The 18225-nt window shown below is 43.4% G+C and overlaps 4 protein-coding genes across 12 annotated transcripts in view; 1 reads left to right on the plus strand and 3 right to left on the minus strand.

The window, feature by feature from the left end:
• The window catches only part of LOC126997635 (uncharacterized), an 86794-nt gene that overhangs the window by 50154 nt on the left and 18415 nt on the right, over window positions 1-18225 (plus strand). The gene's annotated exons all lie outside the window — the stretch shown is intronic.
• On the minus strand, window positions 1476-8743 carry LOC126997636 (ladderlectin-like). 4 transcript variants are annotated; one of them, XM_050858850.1, is made up of 5 exons: window positions 8612-8728; window positions 3898-3924; window positions 3116-3298; window positions 2548-2608; window positions 1476-1868 (listed from the first exon to the last, which is right to left on the minus strand). In XM_050858850.1, exons 1-5 carry the CDS (start codon window positions 8643-8645, stop codon window positions 1697-1699), a joined length of 477 nt encoding a protein of 158 aa, XP_050714807.1. In that variant the 5' UTR covers window positions 8646-8728; the 3' UTR covers window positions 1476-1696. The 4 variants fall into 4 exon arrangements, with proteins under 4 accessions (XP_050714807.1, XP_050714805.1, XP_050714808.1 ...); XM_050858848.1 differs by lacking the exon at window positions 8612-8728 and adding an exon at window positions 4118-4274; XM_050858849.1 differs by lacking the exons at window positions 1476-1868; window positions 2548-2608; window positions 3116-3298; window positions 3898-3924 and adding exons at window positions 5991-6383; window positions 7058-7118; window positions 7660-7842; window positions 8392-8418 and having other exon boundaries at window positions 8612-8743.
• On the minus strand, window positions 12735-15013 carry LOC126997640 (perlucin-like protein). Its single transcript, XM_050858855.1, has 5 exons — window positions 14846-15013; window positions 14526-14558; window positions 13843-14007; window positions 13589-13643; window positions 12735-13128 (listed from the first exon to the last, which is right to left on the minus strand). The coding sequence occupies exons 1-5, from the start codon at window positions 14877-14879 to the stop codon at window positions 12951-12953; spliced, it is 465 nt and encodes a 154-aa protein (XP_050714812.1). The 5' UTR covers window positions 14880-15013; the 3' UTR covers window positions 12735-12950.
• The window catches only part of LOC126997639 (perlucin-like protein), a 2987-nt gene continuing 1158 nt past the window's right edge, over window positions 16397-18225 (minus strand). Inside the window, exons 3-5 of one of the 2 annotated variants that reach the window (XM_050858854.1) lie at window positions 17909-18091; window positions 17386-17437; window positions 16397-16770 (exon numbers count right to left, since the gene is read on the minus strand). In XM_050858854.1, the coding sequence (XP_050714811.1) occupies window positions 16596-16770; window positions 17386-17437; window positions 17909-18091 (410 nt within the window). In that variant the 3' untranslated portion in view covers window positions 16397-16595. Of the gene's footprint in view, window positions 16771-17385; window positions 17438-17908; window positions 18095-18225 lie in introns of both variants that reach the window. The other variant, XM_050858853.1, reaches the window with a different exon arrangement.

The following is an 18225-nucleotide window of genomic DNA, read 5'->3' on the forward strand; positions in this document are numbered from 1 at the left end:
CCCTGTCCACCCAGCAGTGAATGGGTACCAGGTATTAATCGGGGGTTGTGTCCCGTCTCTTGGGGTCTGTTCCCTTCTATAATTCCTGCTCCTTCTGTCTCTCTCCGGCATATGACTACAGATGTTGCGCCGACTAAACGAAACTTTCCAACTTTACAACCTACCTAACTATCTTTGTCTCCATTTTTCAGGATGTAATGAAAATAAATGTCTCTTTTACCTAGTTTTCATATCATAGGCGAAAAAGTCAAGGCGGAGTTTAGCATGACAAAGGCAACAGCTATTTCGCCACTTGAGGGAAAAAAAAGTGATTGAGACGAAGATCTGGAAATCGCCGAAGAAAGACTTTGGTACTTTGTCTACGAAGGTGATGTGTGTGTCCTGACCCTGGCTAAGAGATAGATAATTCGGCTTCTTTATTATGTAGGTTTAGTAAGTTTGCAAGTGAATTTCTCACCAAGGGGTATTTCTCCACCTTCTCAGGATGATCTTGGCGTCACATAAAACCATTTAGCATTTAATTTATTGCATGTGACCGACCGAACCGAACGAGCAGCCACCGTGTCATATTCTGAAACATTTCCTCGCCTAAGCACACACATTTAACAAGGCTTTATTAGGAGTTTTGGGCATATCCAGGGGTAGTGTAACGACCCTGGTGGTAATTTGGCCCTTCTTCTGTACCATGAACATACATAAACACTCATGAAAACTCAGTTGGTCTCCTATTCGGCCTTTGAAAATGGTTGATGTGAGAGGCGGAGGCGTCTAAGAATACCGAAGAATAATATGACTGGTTGAGAGTGTTCTCCTCATTAGTGTTCCCTCACCCGCCGCCGGGGAGACACACTTGGTAAGGCTCGTCTTTCACCCGGGCGCGCAAACTTATACAAGCGTTCGATGCGGAGGTTCTTGAAGTCACTCCTGAAGATGCTGAAGAGGAGTAAAGAGCAGCGTGTTAAGGGACAAAGGGGCCGTGTTACTAAATATATCGTCGCCCAAGTTCACATATTTGACAAGGCTTTCGTTGGAGTTTTGGGCATTTCCAGGAGAAGTTTTATGACAGGTGATAGTTTGACGCTTCCTCTGTACCGTGAACCAAAAGAAACACTCATTAGAACCCGGTTGATCCCCTCTTTGACCTTTAGAAATAGTTGATGTGAAAAGCGAAAGTGTCTTACAGTTACGACCATAGGCCACACGTCTGACGTCATCTTAGGTAGTGAAGTAGTGAAGTGAAGATGTTACGTTTCGTTTTCTTACTGAACTTGAAGGATGTTTTTGGTTCTTAATTACTATGGAATGAACAGGGTGCATCATGAACTATTTTTTTGTTTATGTTTCAGTGTCAAATGCAGACTTGGTAATCAAATTCTAATGGGCGTGGAGCAGTCTTGGTGTGCCTCAAGGGTGCTGGGCTGCTGTTCCTAAGTGCGAAGACTTGGAGGTCAGAAAGGGTTATGAAACGCTTGTGCGTTGATTATCTAGGACTGTCTCATGTTTATTTCGATGTATTTCATGTCTCCATTACAAAAAAATACACGTCCATGTCTTTCCAGATTCTCACAAGTGTGTAACATAATTTTTGAGGTGCGTTCGATGTTTGTGTTCTGGGATGATATTACAGCGAATATTTGCTTTCCCATTGAGGTTGCATCTTCCTCTGCCTGATGGACTAACATAAGTCGCTGGACTTTTAGATTCGACAGATGCCCATAATCTGCCGTGATTCCTCGAGGCTGTGGAAGTAGTAGTCCGGCGTGTAGAGGGCCAGGTAGTTCTGCTGGGTGCCCCCGTTGGGCTGGCCGTTGCAGGGGTACCAATGCGGGGTGCCCAAGGGTATTTCTGTACCGTCAAGCCATACCCAGCTGAGGAAGAAGGTGACGAATGAAAGGAGATGCAGAAGATAGATGACACTTTCAAAACATTTCTAGTTTTAGTAAAACTAGACGATTTCACGAAACCTTGGCAAAGAGAAATCAAGATAAAAAGCAGTCCAGAGATTACTCCTTTAAGATACATTTTTTTTTTTTACGTTTTGGCCTATGGCGCCGATAGGCTTTCTTGATGGGGCCTGCTGGTCGGCCCCAGCCGTTGTGACGCAGGCAAGTGCTTATAGTGGCGCCATCTTGCTTGGGTCATGCTGTCCCCCGGAGGACATATTTGATCCTCTTTGAGAGAGCACCTTGAGTCCGGGATCATAGGTGGTCTTCAGGACAGCATGTGGGTAATCTTATGCCATCGGCGATGGCTGAAAAATTGCCAATTTGTTTTGTCGCGGCAGGTGGGACGCGAAGTCACGTTCTCCTGGACGCCGCAGCCACTTGCTGACCACTCAGCCACCGTCTACCCCATTGCTAGACCAATGCATGAGACAGGTAGACGTAGTGCATAGGCAGAAAAAAAGCGGGAACTCGGTCTTGCCCCGTACAGAGGGAGTGCAGCAGAATGGAAAGACAGAGGTGAATGCGAGAGGCCAGAGGCATCTTGTCCTCGTGTTCTCCCCCCAGCAAGCCGCGTCACCACACACTGAAGAAATGCCCTTACCTGCCCTCCTTGGCGGCGTCACTACCCCCGAGCCAGAAGGCATCGGTGTCGAGGTCACCCGCTGAAAGTGAAAAAAGTTGAAAGAAAAGTTTACCAATTGTTAAAAAGTTTTTTTTTTTTTCTTCATAATTTTTATAATTTTATTGATATGATAATAATAAGATATTAATTAATACAACAAATATTATCACTGGTTATATTTACAATAATGATAAGAAATGTATTATTAATATAATTATAATTATCATTTATTATTATTATTATTATTATTATTATTATTATTATTATTATTATTATTATTATTATTATTATTATTATTATTATTATTATTATTATTATTATTATCATTATAATAATAATAATAATAATAATAACAATAATAATAATAATAGTAATGATATAATAAAAATGATACTTACAATGTTAATATTAATAACAATACTAATACTAATATCCACGGTAATAATAAAGGTAATATTAACGATGAGAACCAGCAGACACCGTGCACAGTGCCTGGGGCTCCGGCACTGTGCTCGGTGCTCCCCACCTGTCGCGGGCCCCGGCTCACCTGGCTGGTCGTTGATGTACTGTATCACCTGCATATGCAGGTCCCCGTCCAGCTTGGCCAGGGAAGCTGACATTGCATCGCAGATGTCCCTCATGTTACTCCACGTGGCCTTAGACTTCACGAAAATGAGACAAACTGGCGACCCATCATTGGTAAACTCTACAAAACCAGTAGGACATGCAGCTGTGCGGGTATAGAAATATATGGATAAATGACCCGCCCCGACCTCGCTGATAGGCGCATACCCAAACCCTCACCACCTAACCCCCCCCCCCCCCCCCCACACACACACACACGCCCACTGCTCTTCCCTTTGTTCTTTAAGTAACGTGACCTCACCAGCCTGAGCAGCACTTGTTGCTGAAACAGTCCTTGCAGAAACGTTTCCCCCTTGACTACTCTGACCCCTCTACTCGTGACCTCTGACCCTTCAAATACCTGACCCTAACCCTCTCATGACCTCTGGTCCTCCAAACACCTGATCCTGCCCCTCTCGTGACCTCTGCTCCGTTAGTGACTTGACGCAGTTACATAATTGACCTCTGCCCCTTCTGTGATCTGGCTCTGGCCCAAGAACATGACCTGTGTACCTCCATTGAACTGTCTCTGATATGAATATGACCTTCATCCCTGCAGTGGTCTAACCCAGCCATGAGCGTGACCTCCGTCCCTTGAGTGACCTGACTTAGACATAAACATCTCCTCCGTCCTTTTTGTGACCTGACTGGGACACCCGTAACCCGTGCCGCTGCCGTCGCCGGGTTCACCAAGCCACAACTCACCCTGCACTGAGGCGAGACACACCGCGGCTGTAAGAGAGGAGGAACCCGTGAGTGGCGGCGGTGGAGAGGGTGTGAGGGGAAAGGAGAGGAAGGAAAGAGGGGTTACGGGAACTCCGCCTCTCCCAATTCCCTCCTATAGGCCATCCCGACAAGTCAGTAAGTTAGTCACTCCTGAACAACAAACCATAAAGGCCGCCCACGACCTCCTCCCGCGACCCACCTGTAGCCACGGCGAGAGTCGTTGCCCACTTCATGATGGTGCTGGTCAGTGAGTGCGGTGCGGCGGCGCTGAGGTCCTCAAGGCTGCGAGATTGTTTGATATATAGTCCACAGGGCACCGCGCCGCCCCCCTCCGCGCACATCGATGCCACGTTCTCTTTTTTGCGGCAGTACGTAATTCTTGTAGTAAGGACTGCTGCCATTTCGGGCGAATCATTGTCTTTACGAATGATTTTGTTAAGAACTGAACTTTCATGTCAATTTTTTCACATGCATCGAGTCATCCACAATTATTTATTGGATAATTTGACTGTCTGATTTGAAAACCTTGCTCACTGTGCTAGAGACGAGGCCGAGGGGGAGGAGGAGGAGAAAGAGCAGGAGGTGGAGGAGGAGGAGGAGGAGGAGGAGGAGTATTGCGTCACTCCCCCAGCCTACGTCACTGCTGTCAAAAGGGGGCCGTTGGGAAATGTCAATTCTGCTTGTTTAAATTAGAACCTGATGAAATATGTCAAGGAAAACTGACCATTTTCTCTCTCTCTCTCTCTCTCTCTCTCTCTCTCTCTCTCTCTCTCTCTCTCTCTCTCTCTCTCTCTCTCTAACATATTATTTTCATCACGCTGTCATTGTTATCATCATGTTCATCATCATCATCGTCATCGTCATTTTTATAATATCCAGTTTTCTTTACCCTCTCATTTATCTTCTCTATTCTTCTTCCTTTTATAACTCTTCTTCCTCCCCTTCGTCATGTCCGTTCCTCCTTTTCCTTTCCCTTCAAATACTTTTTTTCATTGTTTCATCCTTACTTTCCTCCCTCTCTTATTTATCTCTTTTTAAACCCTAACCTAGCTTAATGCAACCTTCCCTAATCTTACGTTTTCATTCTTTCATCCTTCCTTTCTTATCTTCCTCCCTTCTCTCGCTGTGACCGACCGAACCGAACGAGCAGACACTGCAGGGCCATTTTCTGAAACACTTCGTGGCCCGAGCACACACATTTAACAAGGCTTCCGTGGGAGTTTTGGGCATATCCAGGGGTGGCGTAACGACCCTGGTGGTAATTTGGCCCTTCTTCTGTACCATGAACATACATAAATATTCATGAAAACTCAATTGATCTCCTATTCGGCCTTTGAAAATGGTTGATGTGAGAGGCGGAGGCGTCTAAGAATACCGAAGAATAATATGACTGGTTGAGAGTGTTCTCCTCATTAGTGTTCCCTCACCCGCCGCCGGGGAGACACACTTGGTAAGGCTCGTCTTTCACCTGGGCGCGGAAACTTATACAAGCGTTCGATGCGGAGGTTCTTGAAGTCACTCCCGAAGATGCTGAAGAGGAGTAAAGAGCAGCGTGTTAAGGGACAAAGGGGCCGTGTTACTAAATATATCGTCGCCCAAGTTCACATATTTGACAAGGCTTTCGTTGGAGTTTTGGGCATTTCCAGGAGAAGTTTTATGACAGGTGATAGTTTGACCCTTCCTCTGTACCGTGAACCAAAAGAAACACTCATTAGAACCCGGTTGATCCCCTCTTTGACCTTTAGAAATAGTTGATGTGAAAAGCGAAAGTGTCTTACAGTTACGACCATAGGCCACACGTCTGACGTCATCTTAGGTAGTGAAGTAGTGAAGTGAAGATGTTACGTTTCGTTTTCTTACTGAACTTGATGGATGTTTTTGGTTCTTAATTACTATGGAATGAACAGGGTGCATCATGAACTATTTTTGTGTTTATGTTTCAGTGTCAAATGCAGACTTGGTAATCAAATTCTAATGGGCGTGGAGCAGTCTTGGTGTGCCTCAAGGGTGCTGGGCTGCTGTTCCTAAGTGCGAAGACTTGGAGGTCAGAAAGGGTTATGAAACGCTTGTGCGTTGATTATCTAGGACTGTCTCATGTTTATTTCGATGTATTTCATGTCTCCATTACAAAAAAATACACGTCCATGTCTTTCCAGATTCTCACAAGTGTGTAACATAATTTTTGAGGTGCGTTCGATGTTTGTGTTCTGGGATGATATTACAGCGAATATTTGCTTTCCCATTGAGGTTGCATCTTCCTCTGCCTGATGGACTAACATAAATCGCTGGACTTTTAGATTCGACAGATGCCCATAATCTGCCGTGATTCCTCGAGGCTGTGGAAGTAGTAGTCCGGCGTGTAGAGGGCCAGGTAGTTCTGCTGGGTGCCCCCGTTGGGCTGGCCGTTGCAGGGGTACCAATGCGGGGTGCCCAAGGGTATTTCTGTACCGTCAAGCCATACCCAGCTGAGGAAGAAGGTGACGAATGAAAGGAGATGCAGAAGATAGATGACACTTTCAAAACATTTCTAGTTTTAGTAAAACTAGACGATTTCACGAAACCTTGGCAAAGAGAAATTAAGATAAAAAGCAGCCCAGAGATTACTCCTTTAAGATACATTTTTTTTTTTACGTTTTGGCCTATGGCGCCGATAGGCTTTCTTGATGGGGCCTGCTGGTCGGCCCCAGCCGTTGTGACGCAGGCAAGTGCTTATAGTGGCGCCATTTTGCTTGGGACATGCTGTCCCCCGGAGGACATATTTGATCCTCTTTGAGAGAGCACCTTGAGTCCGGGATCATAGGTGGTCTTCAGGACAGCATGTGGGTAATCTTATGCCATCGGCGATGGCTGAAAAATTGCCAATTTGTTTTGTCGCGGCAGGTGGGACGCGAAGTCACGTTCTCCTGGACGCCGCAGCCACTTGCTGACCACTCAGCCACCGTCTCCCCCTTTGCTAGACCAATGAGACAGGTAGACGTAGTGCATAGGCAGAAAAAAAGCGGGAACTCGGTCTTGCCCCGTACAGAGGGAGTGCAGCAGAATGGAAAGACTGAGGTGAATGCGAGAGGCCAGAGGCATCTTGTCCTCGTGTTCTCCCCCCAGCAAGCCGCGCCACCACACGCTGAAGAAATGCTCTTACCTGCCCTCCTTGGCGGCGTCACTACCCCCGAGCCAGAAGGCATCGGTGTCGAGGTCACCCGCTGAAAGTGAAAAAAGTTGAAAGAAAAGTTTACCAATTGTTAAAAAGTTGTTTATTTTTTTTTCTTCATAATTTTTATAATTTTATTGATATGATAACAATAAGATATTAATTATAACAACGAATATTATCACTGGTTGTATTTACAATAATGATAAGAAATGTATTATTAATATAATTATCATTATCATTTATTATTATTATTATTATTATTATTATTATTATTATTATTATTATTATTATTATTATTATTATTATTATCTATCATTATCATTATCATTATTGTTATTATTATTATTATTATTATTATTATTATTATTATTATTATTATTATTATTATTATTATTATTATTATTATTATTATCATTATCATTATCATTATTGTTATTATTATTATTATTATTATTATTATTATTATTATTATTATTATTATTATTGCTATTGTTATTATTAATTGATGAGAACCAGCAGACACCGTGCACAGTGCCTGGGGCTCCGGCACTGTACTAGGTGCTCCCCACCTGTCGCGGGCCCCGGCTCACCTGGCTGGTCGTTGATGTACTGCACCACTTGCATATGCAGGTCCCCGTCCAGCTTGGCCAGGGTAGAGGACATTGCCTCGCAGATGTCCCTCATGTTACTCCACGTGGCCTTGGACTTCACGAAATAGAGACAAATTGTTGACCCATCATTGGTAAACTCTACAAAAGCAGCAGGACATTGAGCTGTGCGGGTATAGAAATATATGGATAAATGACCCGCCCCGACCCCGCTTATAGGCGCATACCCTCAACCTGACCACCTAACCCCCCCCCCACACACACACGCCCACTGCTCTTCGCTTTGTTCTTTAAGTAACGTGACCTCACCAGCCTGAGCAGCACCTTTGTTGCTGAAACAGTCCTTGCAGAAACGTTTCCCCCTTGACTACTCTGACCCCTCTACTCGTGACCTCTGACCCTCCAAACACCTGATCCTGCCCCTCTCGTGACCTCTGCTCCGTTAGTGACTTGACGCAGTCACATAATTGACCTCTGCCCCTTCTGTGATCTGGCTCTGGCCCAAGAACATGACCTGTGTACCTCCGTTGAACTGTCTCTGATATGAATATGACCTTCATCCCTGCAGTGGTCTAACCCAGCCATGAGCGTGACCTCCGTCCCTTGAGTGACCTGACTTAGACATAAACATCTCCTCCGTCCTTTTTGTGACCTGACTGGGACACCCGTAACCCGTGCCGCTGCCGTCGCCGGGTTCACCAAGCCACAACTCACCCTGCACTGAGGCGAGACACACCGCGGCTGTAAGAGAGGAGGAACCCGTGAGTGGCGGCGGTGGAGAGGGTGTGAGGGGAAAGGAGAGGAAGGAAAGAGGGGTTACGGTAACTCCGCCTCTCCCAATTCCCTCCTATAGGCCATCCCGACAAGTCAGTAAGTTAGTCACTCCTCAACAACAAACCATAAAGGCCGCCCACGACCTCCTCCCGCGACCCACCTGTAGCCACGGCGAGAGTCGTTGCCCACTTCATGATGGTGCTGGTCAGTGAGTGCGGTGCGGCTGCGCTGAGGTCCTCAAGGCGCTGCGAGATTGTTTGATATATAGTCCACAGGGCACCGCGCCGCCCCCCTCCGCGCACATCGATGCCACGTTCTCTTTTTTGCGGCAGTACGTAATTCTTTTAGTAAGGACTGCTGCCATTTCGGGCGAATCATTGTCTTTACGAATGATTTTGTTAAGAACTGAACTTTCATGTCAATTTTTTCACATGCATCGAGTCATCCACAATTATTTATTGGATAATTTGACTGTCTGATTTGAAAACCTTGCTCACTGTGCTAGAGACGAGGCCGAGGGGGAGGAGGAGCAGAAAGAGCAGGAGGTGGAGGAGGAGGAGGAGGAGGAGGAGGAGTATTGAGTCACTCCCCCAGCCTACGCCACTGCTGTCAAAAGGGGGCCGTTGGGAAATGTCAATTCTGCTTGTTTAAATTAGAACCTGATGAAATATGTCAAGGAAAACTGACCATTTTCTCTCTCTCTCTCTCTCTCTCTCTCTCTCTCTCTCTCTCTCTCTCTCTCTCTCTCTCTCTCTCTCTCTCTCTCTCTCTCTCTCTCTCTCTATCTCTCTCTCTAACGCTGTCATTGTTATCGTCATCGTGTTCATCATCATCATCGTCATCGTCATTTTTATCATTTCCAGTCTTCTTTACCCTCTCATTTATCTTCTCTATTCTTCTTCCTTTTATAACTCCTCCTCCTTCCCTTCCTCATGTCCGTCCCTCCTTTTCCTTTCCCTTCAAATACTTCTTTTCATTGTTTCATCCTTCCTCTCTTACCTTCCCCCCCTATTTCTTTCTAAACCCTAACCTCCCTTCCTTAACCTGCCTTTACCCAGCCTTTCCTACTCTGACCTAATTGCTGATAATCATGAGTCACAACAACAGATGGAGACTCGCCCGTGTGCGGAAATCGAGTCGTGGGCGTTCTCTTCAAGTTAGCGTGTGTGAAGGACTTGGTGAGGGAGGGAGGAAGGGAAAGAAGGCTGTGTGGTGGTGCCAAGAAGAAGGGGTCCGTGCGCCGTGCTAGGGAGGGAAGGAACCAAGCACATGAAAGGGTTAGAGAGGAGAGGTAGACTCACATAAACATTTCTTACCTTTTGGATCGTTTTAAAGAAATGAGGGAGGGAAGGAAGTAGGGAAGGGAGGGTGTGTGCTGCTGTCAAGAAGGAAGGGGGTCGTACGCCGTGCTTGGGAGGGAAGGAACCAAGCAGATGAGAGGGTTAGGGAGGAGTGGTAGAATCATACAAACATTTCTTACCCTTTGGACTGTTTTCAAGAACTTATCTTAATATCAATGCGGAGAAAATGCTTTGTGTTTGTGTTTTTACGATTGTTTCCCGAAAGTCTTGCCTCAAACTAGCACGTTATCAGGGCGACGCGACACCGGGTTTCAGGGCCACTTGTCATGTCCTCCATTCGGCTGAAATAGTTCACAGACAAGAAGTGGATCGTGAGGGACAGCCAGGCGTGTTTACAAGGGGGCTTTCCCACGCTGAAAATGTGGTTATGTATTGACGCTGTTTTTTTACTTAGTTCTGTCTTCCTACGTCTTTGTGTTTCCTGCTCTCTCTCTCTCTCTCTCTCTCTCTCTCTCTCTCTCTCTCTCTCTCTCTCTCTCTCTCTCTCTCTCTCTCTCTCTCTCTCTCTCTCTCTCTCTCTCTCTCTCTCTCTCTCTCTCTCTCTCTCTCTCTCTCTCTCTCTCTCTCTCTCTCTCTCTCTCTCTCTCTCACACACACACACACACACACACACACACACACACACACACACACAAAAAAAGACAATATCGGAAAACTAGTAAAAATTATATACTGAAGAAAAAATACCGTTTGAATATAATCGTCATAATGCTAATCTATATCATTCTAATACCAGTTTGATGTTCTTCTAGTAATACCCTTAGGCCGCCAGTAGACACTAAAAGCCAAAGAAAAAATACTAGTAAGATAATTAAGAAAGAAGTACCGTTGAAATACTACTATCATAATGCCGTCCTATATAATTCTAATACCAGTTTGAGCGGAGTCTACTAATGCCCTATAATGCCGGTTTGATAATATTCTAATACCAGTTTGAGCGGAGTCTACTAATGCCCTATAATGCCGGTTTGATAATATTCTAATACCAGTTTGAGCGGAGTCTACTAATGCCCTATAATGCCGGTTTGATAATATTCTAATGCTCTCAAGACAGATTTAATACCCCTTTAATAATATCCGTCCAGTGTCATTCTTACTCTACTGTTCTATTGACCTCCTAATGGCCCTGATTTTTAAGTTGATCTGACTCGAGTATTTGTTTTGGTTAGTGTATTTGTAACTGTTGTTGGTCTTTTGTTTGTTCTTCTGTTGTTGTCACCCTTATGTTGATTTTTAGGCAGCCATATTAATTTTACTTTCATTTTTATGTGTATATTTTTTTCTGAATTTACTTCTTTTTTTGTATGATTTTTTTGGCATGTCTTGAGTGTTTTCGTTTTTTTTCTCTTTTTTTTATGTAGAGGTCAGTTTTTTTATTTTATCATTATTATTATTATTATTATTATTATTATTATTATTATTATTATTATTATTATTATTATTATTTTCATCATTACCTGTCTACGTTTTACTGATTTTATTGAGTCATCGATTTCTTAGTGAGTGAGGGAGTGAGTGAGTGAGTGAGTGAGGGTTTGTTTGTTTGTTTGTTTGTTTGTTTGTTTGTCTGCTCGCGTTCTTTCTCTTTCTTTCCTTCTTTTATTTTCCTTTTCATACATTTTTCATGATTCTTTCTTTCTTTTATTTATTTCTCTCTTTCCTTTATTTCCCTTTTACCTTCCTTCTTTCATGATTTTTCTCCGTTTTTTTTTTCTATTTCCTATATTCGTTTTCTTTTTTGTCATTTTTTCTTCCTTCGATAATTTCTTTGTTTTTCTCTGTTTCCTTTTCTTTACGTTCTCTTTTCCTCTCATTCCTTTATCTTTCTTCGATAATTTCTTTGTTTCTCTCTGATTCCCTTTTTTTCGTTCTTCTTTCCTGTTATTTCTTCATTTCATCCATTCTTATTTTCTTTCTCTGGCTGCTTTCTTTCTTTCTTTTTATTATTTCCCTTTTCCCTTTCTTCTTTCATGATTCTCTTTGTTTTTCTGTTTCCTTGTCTTTACATTCTTTTTTCCTGTCATTCCTTCATACTTCTTCGATAACTTCTTTGTTTTTCTCAATTTCCTTTTCTTTACATTCTTTTTTCCTGTCATTCCTTCATCCTTCTTCGATAACTTCTTTGTTTTACTCTGTTTCCTTTTCTTTACATTCTTTTTTCCTGTCATTCCTTCATCCTTCTTCGATAACTTCTTTGTTTTTCTCAATTTCCTTTTCTTTACATTCTTTTTTTCCTCTCATTCCTTCATCCTTCTTCGATAATTTCTTTGTTTTTCTCAATTTCCTTTTCTTTACATTCTTTTTTCCTCTCATTCCTTCATCCTTCTTCGATAACTTCTTTGTTTTTCTCAATTTCCTTTTCTTTACATTCTTTTTTCCTCTCATTCCTTCATCCTTCTTCGATAACTTCTTTGTTTTTCTCAATTTCCTTTTCTTTACATTCTTTTTTCCTCTCATTCCTTCATCCTTCTTCGATAACTTCTTTGTTTTTCTCAATTTCCTTTTCTTTACATTCTTTTTTCCTCTCATTCCTTCATCCTCCATCCATCCTCCATCTACTCTATTCTATTATCGTTTGTGGGAGCAGAGTTTAGCGGGTTTTTTAGGTTTCTTTTTTTGCCGCTTGAATATTTTTACCGCAAGAAAGGCAGCTCAAGGGCAAAAAGAAAAGCAACTGCAATAAAAAATCCCGTCAGACGCTGCTCCAAACAAAAGCAAGAAGTGCGAGAGGCCAAAGCAGAGGTCAATTTAGGGTGCTCAGCGGGCTTTTTATCTCTCTTTTTACCCCCTTCAATTGCTTCCTCTGGTGTAAAGAAAAAGTCCATGCTTTGTAACTGAGGAAAGTCGAAGGTTGTCATTGCTAGGTAGACGTTATGGAAAGGAGAAGTTATGTAATGGATTAGAGTCATTGAAACAGCCTGCTTGACCCTTGTAAACTGTTTATTGAGGGTACCGAGGACACAGCAGCCAGTTAGTAGGTAGTACGTGTGATTTAGAATCGATAAGCAAAACGAAGCATGAGAGAAAGATAAAATGAGTGAGACTGTGATTTTTAAGAACCAGTTTAGAACTAAGCCGGAAAGAGCCAAGAACCGGAGGAGGAAGCAGCCGTGATGTCAGCCAGGCCTCCCGCAGGTTCTAAAAGATCTGACAGATGGCGTAGTGCAGGGAGCTTCCGGGATAGTCCTTGTAGTAGTACATAGACGGACAAATGGCAAGGTAGTTCTCCGAGTTTCCCCCTTCCGGCTCCGGCTCACAGGGGTCCCAGTGAGGTCCACCGAGGGGTATATCCGTCTGGTCACTCTCCCACTTCCACCTGAGAGGAGGAGGGGAGGAAGGAGGCGATGAGAGAAGGATATTTTTCAGAACGTGACGGAAGGAAGGAAGGAGGAGGAGGTAGAGAGACTAGGATACCTTTACGGGCGTGACAAAATGAAGGAAGGAAGGAAGGAAGGGAAAAGAAGGTGACGGAAGGAAGGAGAGACGAGGATACCTTTGCGGGCGTGACAAAAGGAAGGAATGAAGGGAAAAGAAGGTGACGGAAGGAAGGAAGGAGGAGGTACAGAGACTAGGATACCTTTGCGGGCGTGACAAAAGGAAGGAAGGAAGGAAGGGAAAATAAGATGACGGAAGAGAATATCTTCCCAAACATGATGGAAGGAAGCCATTCTTCACGTAAGACTTATCTTCCTTCATATTAAACTTTCATGATCTTTGGTTTAGCTGGAAGTGATTAAACCTTTCCTTCAGTGAGAGAGAGAAAATAAATTACTTACTGTCCTTCAGTGAGACGATCAGACCCTCCAATCCAGAAGCATTTGTCCGTCAATTCTGTGAAGGGAAGGAGATTTTGTGAGCAGAGAATAACGTTATGAGGGAGGAGTAAGGAGTGGCTAGGAAAGACGAGGATTTGAGGGGAGAGGAAAAAGAAACAGGACGAGATATTAGTGTAGGGAATTACTCTCATGAACCCGGAAAAATTATTACACCTGGATCTCATAACTACCAACACAAGCCCTTGCTCCCTCACCTGAACCAATAATGTGCTGATAGACGGCGTTGTGCAGGTCGCCAGTCACCTTGGCGAGGCTTCCGCCGACCATGGTGCAGGATTGGAGCTGGGTATCCCAAGTGCCATAGCTGGCGAGGAAAGCGAGGCACTCTCCTCCTACTTCAACAAAACCGCTCTGACAAGCTGAAAGAAAAGTGGAAGAATGAAGGCATTGAAGGTATGGCAACTGAAACACCCAGAAAGATAGATGGATTGAGTAATAGAGGTAACGGGCGTTGATGGACACAGGGCAAGTTAAGCTTCTCCATTTCTTTCTTCCCTAATCTGTTTTTTTCTAAGGCTGCTGTCCATTTTCCTCTTCCCAGTCTGTCTGTATAGCTGTAACCTCCTGCATGTGTGTGTGTGTGTGTGTGTGTGTGTGTGTGTGTGTGTGTGTGTGTGTGTGTGTGTGTCTTTGTGGAAACGCTGCAGACACAAGAACTCCCCCTGAAAAGTACGTAAAATGTGGAACACTGGGCTTGGTGGGTCAACACACGTACCCTTCCTCTTTGTCTTCCTGTCCCTGAGTCCATGGAAATATAAAACACTGAGGACGCGAGAGCTTAACACTGGAGACTCAATACTTGCGCTGGCTGTGGAGAGGACACACACACTGACAATACATGACACATATTGGACCTATTCAGTCCGATGGCACGTACCTCTGGTCTGCCCTGAGGCGAGGCCCACCGCGACTGCAAGAAAGAAGAAGGCTGTTAGTGGCATTGGGGACATGGAAGAAGAGAGAGAGAGAGAGAGAGAGAGAGAGAGACTACTGAACCCCGAGCGACAAGTGAAGTACAGTCTGCGTAATTCAGTCTGTATTCCTCAGTAAGCGTTATTGTTACCATGATGTTGAATTTGAAGCGGGTGCATCAGTTCTACTCTCATTTATATATCTTTTGAAGGAGTACTGCAAGGTAGAGTGGGATGTAGAAGGTGTGGTGGGGGGGGGATACAGCACGTAGCTATGGGTCTTTACCTGAGGCCACGGCAAGAGCAGCTATCCCCCTCATGGTCTGCTGGGGCTCTTGGGTCGGTCGGGGACGTCCTGAGGGTGTAGTTGAGGAGTGGGATGTTGTGATGGCCAAGGCTACCCTTATACTGGCGGCCGCATCGCCTCTTCCCTTTGTCTTATGTTGTCTTATCGCAGCAAGACTGGCGAATCATCACATTGAAAAGGTCATAGTGAGTCCCTTGCATTGCTTTTTTATGTTCGTTCAGGAAAGTGTGGCGTAGTTGAAGCTTTACGACTTTACTCTTCACTACTCTAATCTACTCTTCTCTCCTTTCCTCTCCTCTCCTCTCCTCTCCTCTTCTCCTCTTCTCTTATTTTCTTTTCTCTCCTCTTCTCCTCTCTTCTCTACTCTTCTCTTTTATATTATTTTCTCTTCTCTCCTCTCCTCTCCTCCTCTCCTCTTGTTAAATTTCATACCATTTTGCCTCTACTAATGCTTTTGTTGACCGACTATTGAACGCCTTATGAAAACTGAAGAACGACTTTGAATGTTCTTGAAGTCTTGTCGATATCTTATCTTCGTATCACTAAGGTCACATGGAGGTCAGAGTGAGAGCCACGTGACCTTCCTGGGACCTATTTGACGCACTTTCATCCGACCTGACCTGACCTTTTGTATTGACATCTTATATAGACCTTTTGTTTAGACATTTTTTATAGACATTCTTATTCTCTCTATTTTTTTCTCATTTTCTCTAATTTTCTCTCATTTTTCTCTCATATTCTCTAATTTTCTCTCGTTTTCTCTAATTTTCTCGCATTTTCTCTAACTTTCTCTCCTTTTTCTCTCATTTTCTCTAGTTTTCTCTCGTTTTTCTCTCATTTTCTCTAATTTTCTCTTGTTTTTCTTTCATTTTCTCTAATTTTCTCTCAATTTTCTCCTTTTTTATTATTTTCTCATTTTTCTCATTTCTCATATTTCTCATTATTCTTATTCTAATTATTTTTCATTTTATTTTAAATTTTAAATATATATATATATATATATATATATATATATATATATATATATATATATATATATATATATATATATATATATGATTATTTTGTTCTTTTTGATCTTTGCTTCTTATTTCATTTTTTTATCTTATTTATATTTTTAATTATATTTATTTTTTTGTGTATTTGTGCTGTCTCTCCTTTCCTTTCTTTCCTAGTGGCTTTTTTTTTTTTTGTTAATCTACACTGCAGAAACATCTAGCTGAGTAGGCCTATCTCCTCCGTGGTCAGTGTTCATAACCCAACAATATGCCCCTTCCTCCCCCACCCCCCAATAATGGAAGGAATAGTTCAGTGTACATGGGTGGTTTTCCAGGTGGCATAACATAATACTACTTTTGCGTATTTTTAGGTTAAGACACAACGACCATTTCCTTTTCCGTCACAGCAATTTATTCCCCGTAATTAACCTTCAACGAGTACATGGATCCAAGCATTTTCATTTCTCCCTCGATGATGTGACAACGAAGACTGAGCCACCAGGACCTCGCCTCGGTGTGTCGGCTCCAGGGCTTTTTTTTATTTTATTTTTTTTTAATCAAGGGTATCGTAAGAAGAGGAAGTGGGTTAGTGGCGAAGGTACAGGTGGGGGAGAAGGAAAGACAGCAAGAGTGTACAGTTGTATGGTGTAGGTTCGTTAGTTGTTCCGGTGTTTCTTTATCAACGAACCCCTCAGTTTCCAATAGTTTCACGCATTCCCTTCGGCGAGCGCTCAGAGTTGGCAGATCCCGTAGTAGAGGTGATCGCAGGTACAGGCATGGAAGTAGAAGTCTGGCGGGAAGAGGCACAAACAGTTCTTCTTGGATCCTCCTTGTGGCTCATTGTCGCAGAGGAACCAGTGCGGTGGGCCCTTGGGAATTTCAGAGCCGTCGTTCACCCAGACCCACCTGAAGAGGAGAAAAGGGTTATGGTTTGGAGCAGCGCAATAGAGATCTAGAATACAAAGGAAGAAAGACAGAAGGGAGAGAGACTGAGTGATGTTCGAAGGGATGCATTACAAATGGAGAATGAAGAAGTGGAAATAGAAGGAAGGGAGGGGTAGGGAACTGCAAATAGCTAGCAAATGAAAGAAAGAAGACAGATAAGACATCGAGAAAGGAGGAAAGGGCAAGAGGTTAATGCTAGACAACGAAGAAGATCAATAAAGAGAGAAAGACGTGAAACAGAGAATACAGGAGTGGAAACGTAAGGAAGGGAGAGGAAGGGAACAGCAAACAGACAGCAAATGAGAGAGAGAAGGCAGACCAGACATCGAGAAAGGAGGAGAGAGCAGGCAGGAGGCGCACGTGAGAGATAACATGATACATAACGGTAAAGGTGGCAGGAAGGAAGAATAAGAAAGTTAGACATTGGAACAACATGTGGCAATTCCTTCCCCGTTTTCTTTGTAGTACACTGAAGCCACGAGATGGGGGACTTTACCTTTTTGTCTTTTTAGGGTTCTGGTTCGTCTCATGCCATAAAAAATGTAGCTACTAATATGAGACTCGTTTTGCCCTTACCTTCCTTCCACAGATAGGTCGGTTCCTCCTATCCAGAAAGCCTCGCTCTCCTCTGAAACAAACAGCAAACAGTGACTCGTAAATAACAGGTAAAAGAAAGATAAAGTTATAGATAATGAGAAACGAAGGATGAGAGTGGAATGGCCAGGAAGAGGAGAAAGAAGGAAAAGAAAAGCCATTACTATACTTTTCATACAGTTTACGTTGTTGTTATGGAAAGATAGAGATAAGAAAAGAATGATAAAGATAAGAAACAAAGGATGGAGAATGAAGAGTGACTAGAGAGAGGAACAAGAAAAAAGGTATTTACTCAATTTTTCGTACAATTTACTTATTAATTTTCTCCTTGCATGAAAAGACAGAGATAAGAAAAAGAATGATAAAGATAAGAAACGAGGGAAGGAGAAAGAAAAAAAGACCGGGATGAAGAATTAGAAGAAAAAAGAAAGCCATTACTCCATTTTCCATACAGTTTACATAATTATTTACTTCCCTCTTGTTGCTTCTCTCGTTATGGACTCACCGCCAATGTGTCTCAATATCTTCTGATGCAAGGTATCCGTCAGCTTAGCCAGGATGCCCCCTAACGCGTTGCAGTAACTCAGCGTAGCGTCCCACGTGGCCTTGGCGCGCCTGAAGTGGAAACACAAAACCGCTTCTGTCTCGTCGTTCACGTTATCCCATCCTGGAGGACAGTCGGCGCGCGCTGCGAGAGACAGTCATGGGAGAGTGACTTGCTGAGGCCCGCTGATGCCTGGACTATGCTAAAGCCTGAACACTCTACTGAAGTCTCGCAGATTACCGAACTCTCTTCTAAAGCCTGGACTCTCATAAAGCCCC

This window comes from Eriocheir sinensis, chromosome 12 (genome assembly GCF_024679095.1).
Source record: "Eriocheir sinensis breed Jianghai 21 chromosome 12, ASM2467909v1, whole genome shotgun sequence".
NCBI lineage: Eukaryota > Metazoa > Arthropoda > Malacostraca > Decapoda > Varunidae > Eriocheir > Eriocheir sinensis.

Excerpts from the sequence above, each read along its gene's own strand:
- LOC126997636 (XM_050858848.1), bottom strand. The coding sequence starts at position 4,259 with ATGTGCGCGGAGGGGGGCGGCGCGGTGCCCTGTGGACTATATATCAAA. Across the intron at positions 3,925-4,117 it reads GACTCTCGCCGTGGCTACAG|CCGCGGTGTGTCTCGCCTCA; the intron begins GTGGGTCGCGGG and ends CCTCTCTTACAG. Across the intron at positions 2,609-3,115 it reads GTACATCAACGACCAGCCAG|CGGGTGACCTCGACACCGAT; the intron begins GTGAGCCGGGGC and ends TTTCACTTTCAG.
- LOC126997640 (XM_050858855.1), bottom strand. The coding sequence starts at position 14,879 with ATGAGGGGGATAGCTGCTCTTGCCGTGGCCTCAG. Across the intron at positions 14,559-14,845 it reads TGCTCTTGCCGTGGCCTCAG|TCGCGGTGGGCCTCGCCTCA; the intron begins GTAAAGACCCAT and ends TCTTTCTTGCAG. Across the intron at positions 13,129-13,588 it reads GATCGTCTCACTGAAGGACA|GTGGAAGTGGGAGAGTGACC; the intron begins GTAAGTAATTTA and ends TCCTCCTCTCAG.